General features: G+C 39.7%; 1 protein-coding gene across 6 annotated transcripts in view; it reads right to left on the bottom strand.

The window, feature by feature from the left end:
* The window catches only part of sptan1 (spectrin alpha, non-erythrocytic 1), a 92040-nt gene that overhangs the window by 17326 nt on the left and 60884 nt on the right, over window positions 1–13830 (bottom strand). For 4 of the 6 annotated variants that reach the window (XM_088391176.1, XM_088391178.1, XM_088391179.1 and 1 more), the window contains 6 exons: window positions 13556–13718; window positions 11617–11631; window positions 9076–9207; window positions 7413–7550; window positions 7233–7337; window positions 234–442 (listed from right to left, as the gene is read on the bottom strand). In XM_088391176.1, coding sequence (XP_088247302.1) covers window positions 234–442; window positions 7233–7337; window positions 7413–7550; window positions 9076–9207; window positions 11617–11631; window positions 13556–13718 — 762 coding nt within the window. The remainder of the gene's footprint in view (window positions 1–233; window positions 443–7232; window positions 7338–7412; window positions 7551–9075; window positions 9208–11616; window positions 11632–13555; window positions 13719–13830) is intronic. The other 2 variants (XM_088391177.1, XM_088391181.1) reach the window with 1 other exon arrangement.

Raw genomic sequence — 13830 nt, 5'->3', positions numbered from 1 at the left:
GGGAAATTATGTGATGAAAGTAGCGCCAAAATGCTGCCCAAAATAAGGCGGCTGTTGTCGCAATACTGCTGCCAGCCCCCCCCCCCATTTAAAAACAATTTTCTCAACAGATCTACACGATTCACGATAAATGATCCTCCCGACGGAAAAGAAACACGGAAAATTATATTCAAGTGATCTACCTGTGTTTTGTACAAAAAAACTCAACTGAAGTGAAAAGTGGGCACTCTTACTTGATCCAAGACTCCTCATCATCCAGGTCCCTGAAGAACTGATGCAGGCGGTGAGACTCGTTGAGTTTTCCATGGCGGCTGGCTGCCATGTTCTGTATTTTGATGAAACGACCATTGACTGCACCACGCTTGTCCTTCACTTGAGAGGTATCAAATGCATTGCTGACCATCAGACTGTCAGCCTGCCCATTCAGATCCTTCAGACGATCCTGAGAAGAGATCGACATTAGGCATGTACAAGACCTTGAATTAAAAATACTGAAAAACCTGAACATTTTATATTGATTTACTAGAATCGTCTATCAAAATTGAACTACAAACCAAAACTACAACTTTTCACTTTCACTGTACATGTCCTGGAGTCTAAAAACTGGGGCAAAACACTTTTATTTACAGTGGCGTGCAAAGGTTTGGGCAGCCTTGTTAATTATGATTAGCCTTTATAAATCATTAATTGTTTGGATAAAAAAATAAATTAAATATATTCTATAGGGAAAAACACAAGTGATATTTGAGAATTGAAATGAAGTTTAGATGATTTATAGAAAATGCGCAATAATTGGTTAAACACAATTGAATCAGATTACTGTTTGAGCTGTTCATGACAGTCTACTTTAGAGCAGGCTGGGTCACAGGTGGCGAGGCCACCTGTTAGGATGGGTTTGGAGTCTGTTATGTTAAAGTTAACTAGTGCTAGGCTAGACTTGCAAAAGAACCGATACTTCTGGCAACAATTTGATACCAACACGCAAAAAATACGTCAATACCTGCTTTTCACTCTGCGAGCTGTGTCGATTCTTGCCGGAACTGAAGGGGGCAGTGTACTGAATAACAAGAAAACCTTTGATCTTTCATAACAATGGCTTCAGCAAGTGGGAGTGGAAATCCAATACGCCGGCTTGTTGAGAAGCCAGGTTGCTCAAAGAGTCGTGTGGAAATATTTTGCATTCAAGGCTGATGACACCAGAGTAATTATAGATTCATCCGTTTACTATCACTGTTGTGCCACGTTACGTTATAAATACGTTAATCCGAATATGCCTACGTCCCATCATTTCGGCTTGAGTCAGCTGTGGCGATACGGTTACCAATATTTAATGTCAAACACAGACAAAGTGCGCTGACAAAGGCTCAAATACGCAAAATTACGTTTGGGCACATGTTGAGGTCGCGTGCACGAGCCTTCTTGGCTATAGCAGATAGATTAGTGATTTTAAACGTAAGCGCATTCTGTTGTTTTGTTGCTTTTTACCAATTAGTGTCGAGAATCGTGGTATCACAGGTATTTGTATCATCTACTGAAATTCTGGTATCGGCACAACATAGCTCTTTGTATAGACTAGAGCTTCACAGTTTGAATAGTGCTACAGCAAACAGTGACACAGTTTCTACTGAGGTAGTAGAGAAGTCTAGTTACTCGTTTCGTCTTACTGATGGTAGGTGCTTGCTCCTAATACCGTATTTTCCGGACTATAAGTCGCTCCGGAGTATAAGTCGCACCAGCCATAAAATGCCCCAAAAAGTGAAAAAAAAAACATATATAAGTAGCTCCGGAGTATAAGTCGCATTTTGGGGGGCAATTTATTCGACAAAATCCCACACCAAAAACAGTCATGAACGAGCAACAACAGGCTAAACGATAGCAACAACAGGCTAAACGATAGGTATGGTAACGTGACAAACACAAACAAAGAGCTGAGAACGGGCCTGACGTAATATATAGAGTGATTAAGGACAACTATTACATGAATAACATGTTTATAAAACCATCGGTGTCACTCCAATTCATTAAATAGCAACAACAGGCTAAACGATAGGTATGCTAACGTGGCAAACACAAACAAAGAGCTGAGAACGGGCCTGACGTAACATATAGAGTGATTAAGGACAACTATTACATGAATAACATGTTTATAAAACCATCGGTGTCACTCCAATTCATTAAATAGCAACAACAGGCTAAACGATAGGTATGCTAACGTGACAAACACAAACAAAGAGCTGAGAACGGGCCTGACGTAATATATAGAGTGATTAAGGACAACTATTACATGAATAACATGTTTATAAAACCATCAGTGTCACTCCAATTCATTAAATAGCAACAACAGGCTAAACAATACGTATGCTAACGTGACAAACACAAACAAAGAGATGAGAACGGGCCTGACGTAACATATAGAGTGATTAAGGACAACTATTAAATGAATAACATTTTTATAAAACCATCGGTGTCACTCCAATTCATTAAATCCATCGATCGTTCTTTGTCAACAATGGGTGCGCGCGGCTGAGGGCGCTTGCACTTCAAAATATTCCACAGGCTCATATAACGATAGATAAACTATATTTCAAATAACTATAATATAAGCAATAATATTATCAAACCATCCGTGCACTTTAAATCCATTAAATCCATCGATCAAATTCCTCGTCCTTTGTCAACATCGCCGCGTGTGCGCCCTGACGTCAGCCTTGTCTTTATTCCCCAGATCTAGTATATAACTATATTGTAGCATTAGTACAAGGATAGACGTGGGTTTGGTAAACGGCTCTTTATTATACAAAACAAACTTCCAAGCGTGTGGCGGAGTGGACTTCCAGACACGAGAGCTCCATGGCATAGGACCGGGCGTGCGTAATGGCCATGTCCGAGCCCCATGCACCGTTCGCGGACAGTCACTCGGCCGAGCGCCGGCCCCCGACTCAGTAGAGTAGGACCGGGCGTGTGTAAAAGCCGTAATAGTTTTTCAAACCTTCTATGTCACTCCAGATCCTTAATTCCTTCAAACTCTTTGTCCTCCGTGTCACTTAGAAATGATCACCGCTAACGATGCCGGTAGTCCTTACGTGGGTACGTTTGTCCTTCATGTAAACAACCGCCGCGCCGCGCCATGCCACTGACGTCACTTGAAATAGTAATCCATTGGTACATCACGGTTCTCCAAACTTTCTTTCTGCTGCTCGATTAGTGTTTTCAGCTGCATATTTTACAACTTAAAGTTTGTAACCTGCAAAATATGAGTTTCTTTTTGGTGCCATTTTTCTTAAGCCCACCCAGTTGATGAGTCACGGCCAACGGTGAAATTTAGAGCGCCCTCATCCAGTTTCGCCTAAAAATATAATTTTTTTTCAGATGTAGTTTTTTGTTTTGTTTATTTGGTTGTTTTATCAAAGTCAAAGTCTGCTTTATTGTCGATTTTATTTCATATACCAAGACACACAAAGAGATTGAAATTACGTTCCCACTATCCCTCGGTGAGATAGTACACATATGCATACAAGCAACACAAAAAACCCAAGAAGGCACAAACAATGAATAAATAAGAGTGTTGAATAAATGATAAATAAACAAATAATAATAAATAATAATAATAAAGAGGAGCAAAAATGGAGCAAGTGTACATACAGCAGACAGTGGACTTGGATATGGTGCTTTAAAGTGTTAATTGCTTTATTTGATGTTTTCTCTATTTTTTATGTTTTGAATATGTTCAAGATAAAGATATAAAAGCATGTGAAGTGAACAACTATACTAAAAATAACACGGGAAGTGGTCAACTGTACTTGTAAGTAAGTGATGTCTTAATGATCAAGTAAAAATTTGTGAAAAAAACATGAGTCGCTCCTGAGTATAAGTCGCCCCCCCCATCCAAACTATGGAAAAAAAACGCGACTTATAGTCCGAAAATTACGGTAATATGTGTTGCCAAATATTACGTACGTAAAACGTAATGTTCTCTGATTGGTTCATCGGGTCTACATATTACGCCAGTATATTACGTTTCTGTGTGGCAGAAGCCACACAAAACAACTTTAGAGATTTGGAATTTGGTCCACACATCTTATTAAAAGGTGCACCTTAATTTTTAGAGAAAATTATAGGCTTTTAAGTGCGCCTTATGGTGCAGAAAATACGGGAGCTAATTACCCTCTCCCTTTTTTCTTTAAAGTTCTACATGTTATAGGTCACTTTAATTCTTTGTATGCAAGAATACTCATCATTGACTATAATGACGCAGGATCCCATCAAGTATTCCCATCAACTTACTTTTATTTTAGTAATGGGTAGGTAAGACTCCCGGCCACCTCTCCACTTAAAATCAAGTCTATAGAGCAAGGGTCGGGAACCTATGGCTCGTGAGCCAGATATGGCTCTTTTGGTGACTGTGTATGGGCTCGCGGACAAATCTGACATTTGTTTATACAACTGAAGTCATAAATAATTTTGTTATATTATCAAAGTAAAAATAGACCCACTGAAATCAAAATGTTAAATTGGCTTTCAAAATAAAAAATATGATCACGTTTGCAATCCATCTCATCTGTATTCTACCGCTGAAATCCACAGTTGCGTCCTATCAGCCAATCCCAGCTGCCCATCGGTGTACAGAAGGGTGACGCCAGGTCAGACAAAAAAAAAAAAAGAGTGATTTTTATTGGACAATACGGTGCCTACGGGGTCGTGAGAGGTAAAATTTCATCCGCTTTATTTAAAATGTCAGCTAGCTAACTGGTGTGTGCCAGGCAAGCAAGAAAGATGGCGAAAAGATAAATAGATGACGATTACCGAACATTTCTGAGTGAGTGGACCGTAGAATTTGCATTTGTAGAGAGAGGAGGCTCTGCTACGTGCCTCATATGCAATGACAAAATTGCATCAATGAAACGCTCCAGTATCAAGCGCCACTTTGAGACACGACATGCTACACTTGCGACCAAATACCCAGCTGGGGACAGCAGAAAGAAAGCGTGTGAAGAACTCCAGAGGAAGGTCCAAGCTAGTCAACAGTAACTCCGTGTTTGGCCCAGACAAGGTGACTTTAATTCAGCTAGTTTTGCTGGCGTATTAGCAATTGTGAGGAACGGAAAGCCATTCACGGATGGCAAGTATTTCAAAACATTTATGCTTGATGTGGCTAATTAACTTTTTGACGACTTCACGGATAAAGAAAAAGATACTCAAACGGATAAAAGACATGCCTCTGTCAGCAAGAACCGTTCACGATCGGGCCATTATGACTGATGAGAGCCTCAACGCCTGCATGAAGCTCAACCTCACCGCATAGCAACCAGACTACAAAGCTGTCAGCAAAACCATGCAGCCCCAAAAGTCTCATTAATGGTGAGTTTTTTTTCTAGGCTTCAATTTTAAAACGTTATTAAAAAGAATACATTACTACACTGAAAAGGCGGCTCGGTGGGGCACTGGGTAGCACGTCCGCCTCACAGTTAGGAGGGTGTGGGTTCGATTCCACCTCCGGCCCTCCCTGTGTGGAGTTTGCATGTTCTCCCCGGGCCCGCGTGGGTTTTCTCCGGGCACTCCGGTTTCCTCCCACATTCCGAAAACATGTGTTAGGGTTTTCCAGGTTATCTTTATCGTAGAGGCTAGAGGCTAGAGGCTAGGCTTTAGACTAGAGGACAAGGGCTTTAGCCAGCCTACCCATACCCCCACTCTGTTTCTCTTAATAAATATCCACTTGCAGGAAGGAGGCCAGACTTCATTCCTTGAACGAGTGAACTCTCCACCTGCAGGTGTCTTAAAGGACTTGCTTGTCTCCCGTGTGGTTCTTGCAAAATATTGTTTGAGTGAGCAAATCTCTAACAACATGCTTGGTAGGCCGATTGTAGACTCCAAATTGTCCCTAGGTGTGAGTGTGAGTGCGATTGGTTGTCTGTCTCTGTGTGCCCTGCGATTGGCTGGCAACCAGTTCAGGGTGTCCCCCGCCTACTGCCCGATGACGGCTGGGATAGGCTCCAGCACGCCCGCGACCCCCGTGGGGACTAAGCGGTTCAGAAAATGGATGGATGGATGGACTACACTGAAAAAATGGTTGGTCTTAATTAAAATACATGCATTGTATTTAGCCTATCGTTTTTTTTTAAATGGTGTTGCTCTCACGGTAAATAATTTTTTAAAAATGGGCATTTATGGCTCTGTCCGCCAAAAAGGTTCCCGACCCCTGCTATAGAGCATTGTAGTGGTTAACTCTGACCACTTGATGACAGAGTTGCTCTTGGTGGCTCATAGAGAGGTGACGTAAACTGTAAGCCTATCCCACATATGAGAAAGATGGAGAATGTAGTTGTAGAGTTATGGAAGAAGAAGTCAGAGAGTGAGAGAAAATGGTGAAACGGAAGCGATCGGCTTTCAAGTAGCTTACAATTGAGCAAAGTATTGCTCTTCGTGATAGTGGTAGAGCAAAACGATGGAGCGAATTTAGAGGAGATGGCTGTGAGTATGCGACATACACGAAAGTCCGCATCACAAGCCACCATCAGTCTTACTCCGTGTGTGCTTTGTGCCACAGGTCGAATGAATCGCTGTCATCTGACGAGTATTCTGACGCAGGATACAGTGACGCACGAATACATCCCTTCAAAATAGCAACACACGGACACGCATTTTGAGCACCAAAACAAACATCTCTGTAAATAGCCCAAAATTTGTAAATAGGCTATCAAATGTGAAAATGTTGCTGTTTGCGCACGTTATCAAATATGTAAATACATGTTTTTGCCATCAAAAACATTTTTTTTTCATGTTTTATAGAAGGGAAGGGCTGTTGAGCTGTTTGAGATGTCACTAAACCAAAAAGTGTTACTGTCAGAGTTGCAATTGTGCAGAAAATATCTTGCACAAAAACTTCATTTTCTCCTTATTTTGTTTGAGATTGCTGATTTGAGTGAGACCCAGCTATTTTCAAATGGTGATAACTAAAGAACGGTATAAGTTAGAATCACACTTTCTTTTTCAAATTAAAGAAGGTACAATCTTTCATTTGGTAGCACCAGTGTATATATAGCCATAGCAGACAATATTCTGCAGGCCTTACAAAATGAGTGAATGCTCAAAATTGGCTGGGATTTTAGGGGTTATTTTTTCTGAAAATGCTTGGCATTCAAAGAGTTAATGATGAACCTATATGGTACATCTAGAGTTTGTAATCATCTATTGCACTATTGCATGCCTGCCTGTCTGTCTATGCAACAACCAACCTCATGAGCAGAAATATCAGCCTCCAACAACTGGTGTTTTTTCAGCAGGTTGTTGACTGAGGCCAGATCTTTCCCATAGTCCTCTGAAGCAAGAAGTGCTTCCACCTAAAAAGCACAATGTGTCAGTCATTTTCTAATCTGTAAAAGCGTCTCTGCAGCCTATGGTATGGAGGTAATCACCTCAGAGAGCCAGAAGTCAAAGTCTTTGATGCCTGTGTTAAAGTTCTGTTGTTTATTGGCTTCTTTGAGTTTTTGGCTCTTTTCAGCAGATTTGTTGACAAGGAACTGCCATTGCTCATCCAAGGCACCAAGGCGTACCTAAAGAGAAAAAAAGCTTTTTGAAGGCTGACAACATAAAATGCAGACATAAATAAATATCTTAATTAGGGATATCCTTGTCACACTTTTTGAACAACCTTGGTTTTTAAGGATCAGATGATAATGAGCGGATCCAAAACCTTGGATACACAATCAAATAACCCGCATACAAATTCTCTCAAATAACCTGAAATATCAAGAGGTATGTCACTAGTTACCACCACCAGAGTGAGAATGTGTGAGCATATAAATAATGCATCCACTTGTGAGTGCTTTGAGTATATATAGAAAAGCGCTACTATAAAAACCCAGTGCTTTATCGTTATTAGTGTGAAGGCGAAGGCTTTTACACTTGTGTTATTCTACACCATTCACTATATTCTTTTTCTGTTTTATTCTCCTCACGTTTTTGTCCTGCTACTACTTCCACATAATTCATCCGATTCACTTCATTCCACTTTTGACGTATTCCTAATATTCATGCCAAGAGTGCTTGCATTTTTCCCATTCTCAAAATGTTCTGTTTTTGCAAAATTCGCAAATTTAACGCAGAATTACCCCCATTCATTCTTAATGGCACATTAACATTTCACATTTACATCGTTCCTGTTTGAAATGTACATCATTCAGCTCATTCAAATCACATTGGAGAGGATTGTCAACATTCCCAAGATTGCCACGTTTCATAAATTTCACATTTAGGGAAAATTTGCGCAGCATTTTAAAAATTTCCTTTTCCCCTTCTAATTTCTACATTTTACAACCAATTCAACCCGTTCCAACTTCAAACTGTTCATTTTATGCCTACCTATTCCAAAACTTCACACAATTAAAAAAAATCACATTTTCACTTTCAAAATTCAAGCAAGTTTCTGCAAAATTTTGTTTTTCCCTTCTAATTTCTCAATTTTTCAACCGATTCAACCCGTTCCAACTTTTAATTAAAGTTAAAAAACTAAACTTATGCCTACCTATTCCACAACTCCCCACTTACCAAAAAATCCAAATTTTCAACTTTAATATTCATGCCAAATTTTACAAAATTTTGTTTTCCCCTTCTAATTCCTACATTATTATATCGATTCAACCTGTTCCAACTTTAAACATCATTCTGTACCATTTCCCAAGTATTTATCCAGCTTTTACGCCTTCACATGCAATTTCTCCAGAAATTGCAAATTCTAGTTCCAAAGCACTAAGCACGTGGAGCACTATGTTTATTTGTTTTTTGTTCCTTGTAACCACTAGTGCTGTTGTAAAAATACAAATTACCCCATTGGGGGGCTAATGAACATTTTATTTGAAGTGCCAAAACGGTAACAATACATAATGTTCCATTATTTAACATTTATCAGCTAATTACTTTAAATTATATAGATTTAAAGGACAACATTGCTTTTTCAAGATCAACTCATCTTTATATATACATGTATTAAAATGTTGTCATTTAAAAAAAAAAACATTAAAAGTTGTTAACATTACTATAACACAATTTAGATGAAAGCACACAGACAGTAATAAATACCTTGACTGCATCCTCACTGCCAGCACAGGCACCTCTCTGGATGAGTGTGTCACCAGTATCTATGACCCCACGGATTCGGTCAGCATTGGCATGAAGCTCCGCCTCAAATGCTTGGTGCTTCTGATGTTTACTCTACAGTCATTGGGGGGGAGGGGGCATGTCAGGTATGCATGTGTAGCTACCTAATATCCATAACATCTTGTCAATGGAAAAATTATTAATATCAATATAGGATATATTGGTCACATAAAGTACTCACAAAAAGTTGAAGACATTTAGTGTATGAGTAAAATTTCGTATGAACTTAAAATGTATTTTTTAAGGGGGAATTTGACCTAAACTTTTGAAAGACATTGGTTACTATTCAGTTTTTCATTACTTTTGCAGAATTTGATGTTCTCCAACATTGACTGAATGATCTCTTTGTATCCCTGTGGAAACCACTGATAACACAATGACGTAAGATCAGTGGTTACTTCCACCCAAAAACATGCTGTTTAAAGCCTCTGAATGGGGTCTTACTCTTGCTGAAGTGTTCGGTGCAGTCTTTTCTCTGTGAAGATGACTGTTTATAAAAACTATTCTAAATAAAGCAATAAATGGACCATTGATTGTGCGAAACACGTGCATTATGTTCTTCAGCTCTTGTCAGAGAACAGCGAGTAATCCAAACAGCACAGAAACATTGAATTCAGATTAAATTTGACTGGAAAGGTTATAGTGCATTTTAGATTTAGAAGTTTCACCCAAAGGTAAGAATATCAACAACTTTTTATGAGTGGGTACCGTATTTTTCGGACGAAAAGTCGCTCTGGAGTACAAGTCGCATCAGCCATAAAATGCACAATATAGAGGAAAAAAACATATATAAGTTGCACCGGAGTTTAAGTTGCATTTTGGGGAAATATATTTGACAAAATCCAACACCAAGAACAGACATGAACCAGCAACAATAGGCTAACGATACGGTATGCTAACGTGACATAAATACAAACGAGGAGCTGAGAACGGCCTGATGTAACATTAACAGTTATTCAAATAACTATAACATAACACATTTATCAAACCATCTGTGTCACTCAAAATCATCAAATCCATCGATCGAATTTGTCGTCCTTTCTGTAAACAACGCCGCTTGTGCGGCACGCCGCTGACGTCGGACTCGTCGTCAGTGGCAGTTCAAATTATTCCACAGGCCGATATAACAATATATCAACTATATATCAAATAACAATAATATGAACAACAATTTTATCGAACCATCCGCGTCACACCAAATCTTTAAATCTATCGGAATCTTCGTCTTGTGTCACTTAAAAAAAACAACAACACGCAGCTGTTGACGCCGGAAGGAACTAAGTGCACCGCTGACGTCAGACTAGATATATCAAATAAATGTAATTTAAAGAACAATTTTATCGAACCATCCGTGACACTCTAAATAATTAAATCCATCGGAATATTCATCTTCTGTGTTAAAAAAAATACCACACACACAACTGTTGATGCCGGAACTACGTGCGGTGCTGACGTCAGACGAGATATATCAAGTAAATGTAATATGAACAACAATTTTAATGAACCATCCGTGTCACTCCAAATCATTAAATCCCTCGGAATATTCATCCTCTGTGTCAAAAAAATCCCCCAAAAAACAGCTGTTGATTCCGGACCTACGTGCGCCGCTGACATCAGCCTCGTCGTCAGCCTCGTCGTCAGTTGCGGCTCCAATTATTCCACAGATCCACGTATATAACTATATTGTAGCGTTACCAAAGTACCAGACAAAACGTGGGTGTGGTAACCAGCTCTTTATTTCCCAAAACAAGAGCTCTCAACATATGAGCCAACACACGCAAGCGCCCTGGATCGCTCTTCCCCCCCCCCCCCCCTGCTTCCTTCACAGCCTCACTAGAAAATTGGAAACTACTGAAGTCTAACAACATACATGTTGCTACTCTAAATAAACGATATGTCAAATAACTATAACATAAATAAATTTATCGAACCATCTGTGTCACTCCAAACCATTAAATCTCCTGACTCCGGAAGTCAGTGAATGGAACTCATTGTCAGTGAGGCTCCAATAATTCCACAGCCATAGTGCGCCCTCATGCGGTTTGAAGTGAAAATAACATGTGAAGTGATCAACTATACTAGTAATTAAGTAATGTGTGATCAAGTAAAAATTTGTGAAAAATTTCATACAAGTCGCTCGAGAGTATAAGTCGCCCCCCCCACCCAAACTATGAAAAAAAAAACGCGACTTATAGTCCGAAAAATACGGTATGTCTACTAAAATTATACATATAAAAATGTGAGCCCAAGTGTACAAAACTGGTATGAACAGACAGACAGACAGAGCGCACACGCACACGCACACGCACACACACACACACAGCTTTTAAGTAAGAGCTACTTTTTCTACATTACTACACTATAAAAATCTGGAACAAGAGTTTATGTTTATCATTATACATCATATGAACAAAGGAAGATGGCAGTTCGGAAACTAACAGAACTAACAGTATTCACACTTACCAGAAGCTTGGATAGCTATAAAGAAAGCAAAAGACATTAGGAGAGAATGTCAGATAGTAGAGTGCGTTTGGCTATGAATAGACAAATGATGAATTATGTATGATAAAATACAATTTGACATCTATGAAAGAAAATAGTGTTGGGTCCCCTTCCTTATTCTTTCTTTTTGTCACGCTTAAATGTTTTAGAGAAAATTCAGGACAACATGAGAATTGGTAATTATTCGGTCACTTACAACAAAAGGTACAGATATTAGGAGAGTAACGGGTTTGAACCGTACTGGAAATTGGAAATTGAAAGTACTTTGGTTCAACTACCCGTTCTGTTATCCTGAACCTCAGTTTGGCCGCACTCATCCTAATTATGAGGAGCACTTGAATGCAGCATAACCTCACACGCAAGATGACACCAATCACGGACAAACCCGAACAAACAGCATCCCCAGCCACATTCGGGTCGGTCGTTCTGGAGATATTTTGGATTTCCGATTGAGACGACAGGATTTTGGTCGCGTTGTTAAATGAATGAAAGTTATTTGTCGTTTGTGTTTAATGAAACTTGTCTGTGGGAGAGAAAGCTAACACGTCTAACATGCATACGCGCATATGAGGAGATATCACACTATCGCACTGAGCTTAAGCAGCCCGGTGGAGCAGTGACACCACAACAGCAGTCAAACATTTACAATGGCTTCAAACAGAAACTTAGTCCAAAATCAGAGCGAGGAAAAAAAAAAATCATTGCAATATGTACTTGTTATTAAAAGATAAGACAATTTACTGTTTTGGTATTTAAATAAAAAACACACATGATTTGCCTTTGGGGACCACATAAAATGACGTGGCCACCAAGATCTTTGACACCCGTGCTCTAGATCAGGGGTCCCCAACCCCAGGTCCGCGGACCACTTGGTACCAGGCCACCAAGCCGCACAGGAAAAAGATATATATATATATTTTTTTTTTAATCGCCGATCAATTAATTCTGGTCAAGACGGTCGTCTAGGTCACGTGACATGTTTCCCCAGTCGAGCCTGCAAAGCTAGCAAAAATGAGTAAGAATTTATTTTGAAAAATATAAAAAATTTGGCAATCCTCTCCTAATTACATTCGTCGCCGTGTCTCTTGACACAAGATGCTCGTCTCGGTCACGTGACATGTCACCCCAGTCGAGCCCGCGAGGCAAGCAAAAATGAGCAGGAAACGGAGATGTTTGGAAAGCTTCTTCGGAAAGGGAAAAAAGCCCAATGAGGAGACTGAAGAAGAAGAGGCTACCACTTCTAAGAAAAGGAAAGCTACATTTAAAAGAACATTTCTGGAGTCCTACTTAAAATATGGATTTATTGACACAGGTGACTCTGACGCGCCAAGCGCACTCGGCATATGCGGCGCCAGGCTAGCTAACGAGGCAATGAAGCCTTCAAAACTGCTTCAGCACATGTAGACCAAGCATCCTGCATTAAGACAAACCTTAACCACTTTGGGTGTCATTGTCTCTGATTACGCCTAGATGGGACCGTCTCGTTTCTGAGAAACAAGCTCGGTGCTCCCAATAATTCAACGTAATGGTGAGTTTTATTTTTATGTGGTTTATATTTGTTTTTATGCCAGTCGTATCATTTTATTTCATTGTATTTATATATTTATAATAAATGTATTCTTTATTTATATAGATTTATTATTTATTTATATAAAAGCCGGTCCGCAAAAATATTTCTGACGTGTAGCCGGTCCGTGGAGCAAAAAAAGGTTGGGGACCACTGCTTTAGGTGAGCATTGGGTGATGTGCATAGAACTTTGAGGAGAGGGGTAATTTTGCTATTTTGGAATGAGGCTGTAACATAACATGGATAAAGTGAAGCACTGTGAATATTTTCAAATCTCACTGTATTTGATAACCAATTAAGTAAATGGTGTCAGTAGGGGGGTTAAAGATTTACCTGAATGTTGGTAGGGTCCTTATAGGATTCGTCAGTCGCAGTTTGCAGTTTCTCACTGATCCAAGCTTCTATTTCATCCACATCTCGGCTAAACTGCTGCAGGGTTTGGGATTCACCTAGCTTTGAACGCTTTTCGATCATCTGGGTCTTCAGTCGACGCCACCTTTCAAAGTATCAGTTCTTTAGAGTTTGGAATTGGGTTTTTTAGTTTGTCTTGTGCTTTCACACGGCACTGCTGGCTGCTAGCTACAAGCAACGAATGTCTGGCTGGCAAT

The sequence above is a fragment of the Syngnathus floridae genome, chromosome 12 (genome assembly GCF_059516105.1).
Source record: "Syngnathus floridae isolate MCC-2025c chromosome 12, RoL_Sflo_1.0, whole genome shotgun sequence".
Lineage (NCBI taxonomy): Eukaryota > Metazoa > Chordata > Actinopteri > Syngnathiformes > Syngnathidae > Syngnathus > Syngnathus floridae.
This window is presented reverse-complemented; position numbering and strand designations above follow the sequence as displayed.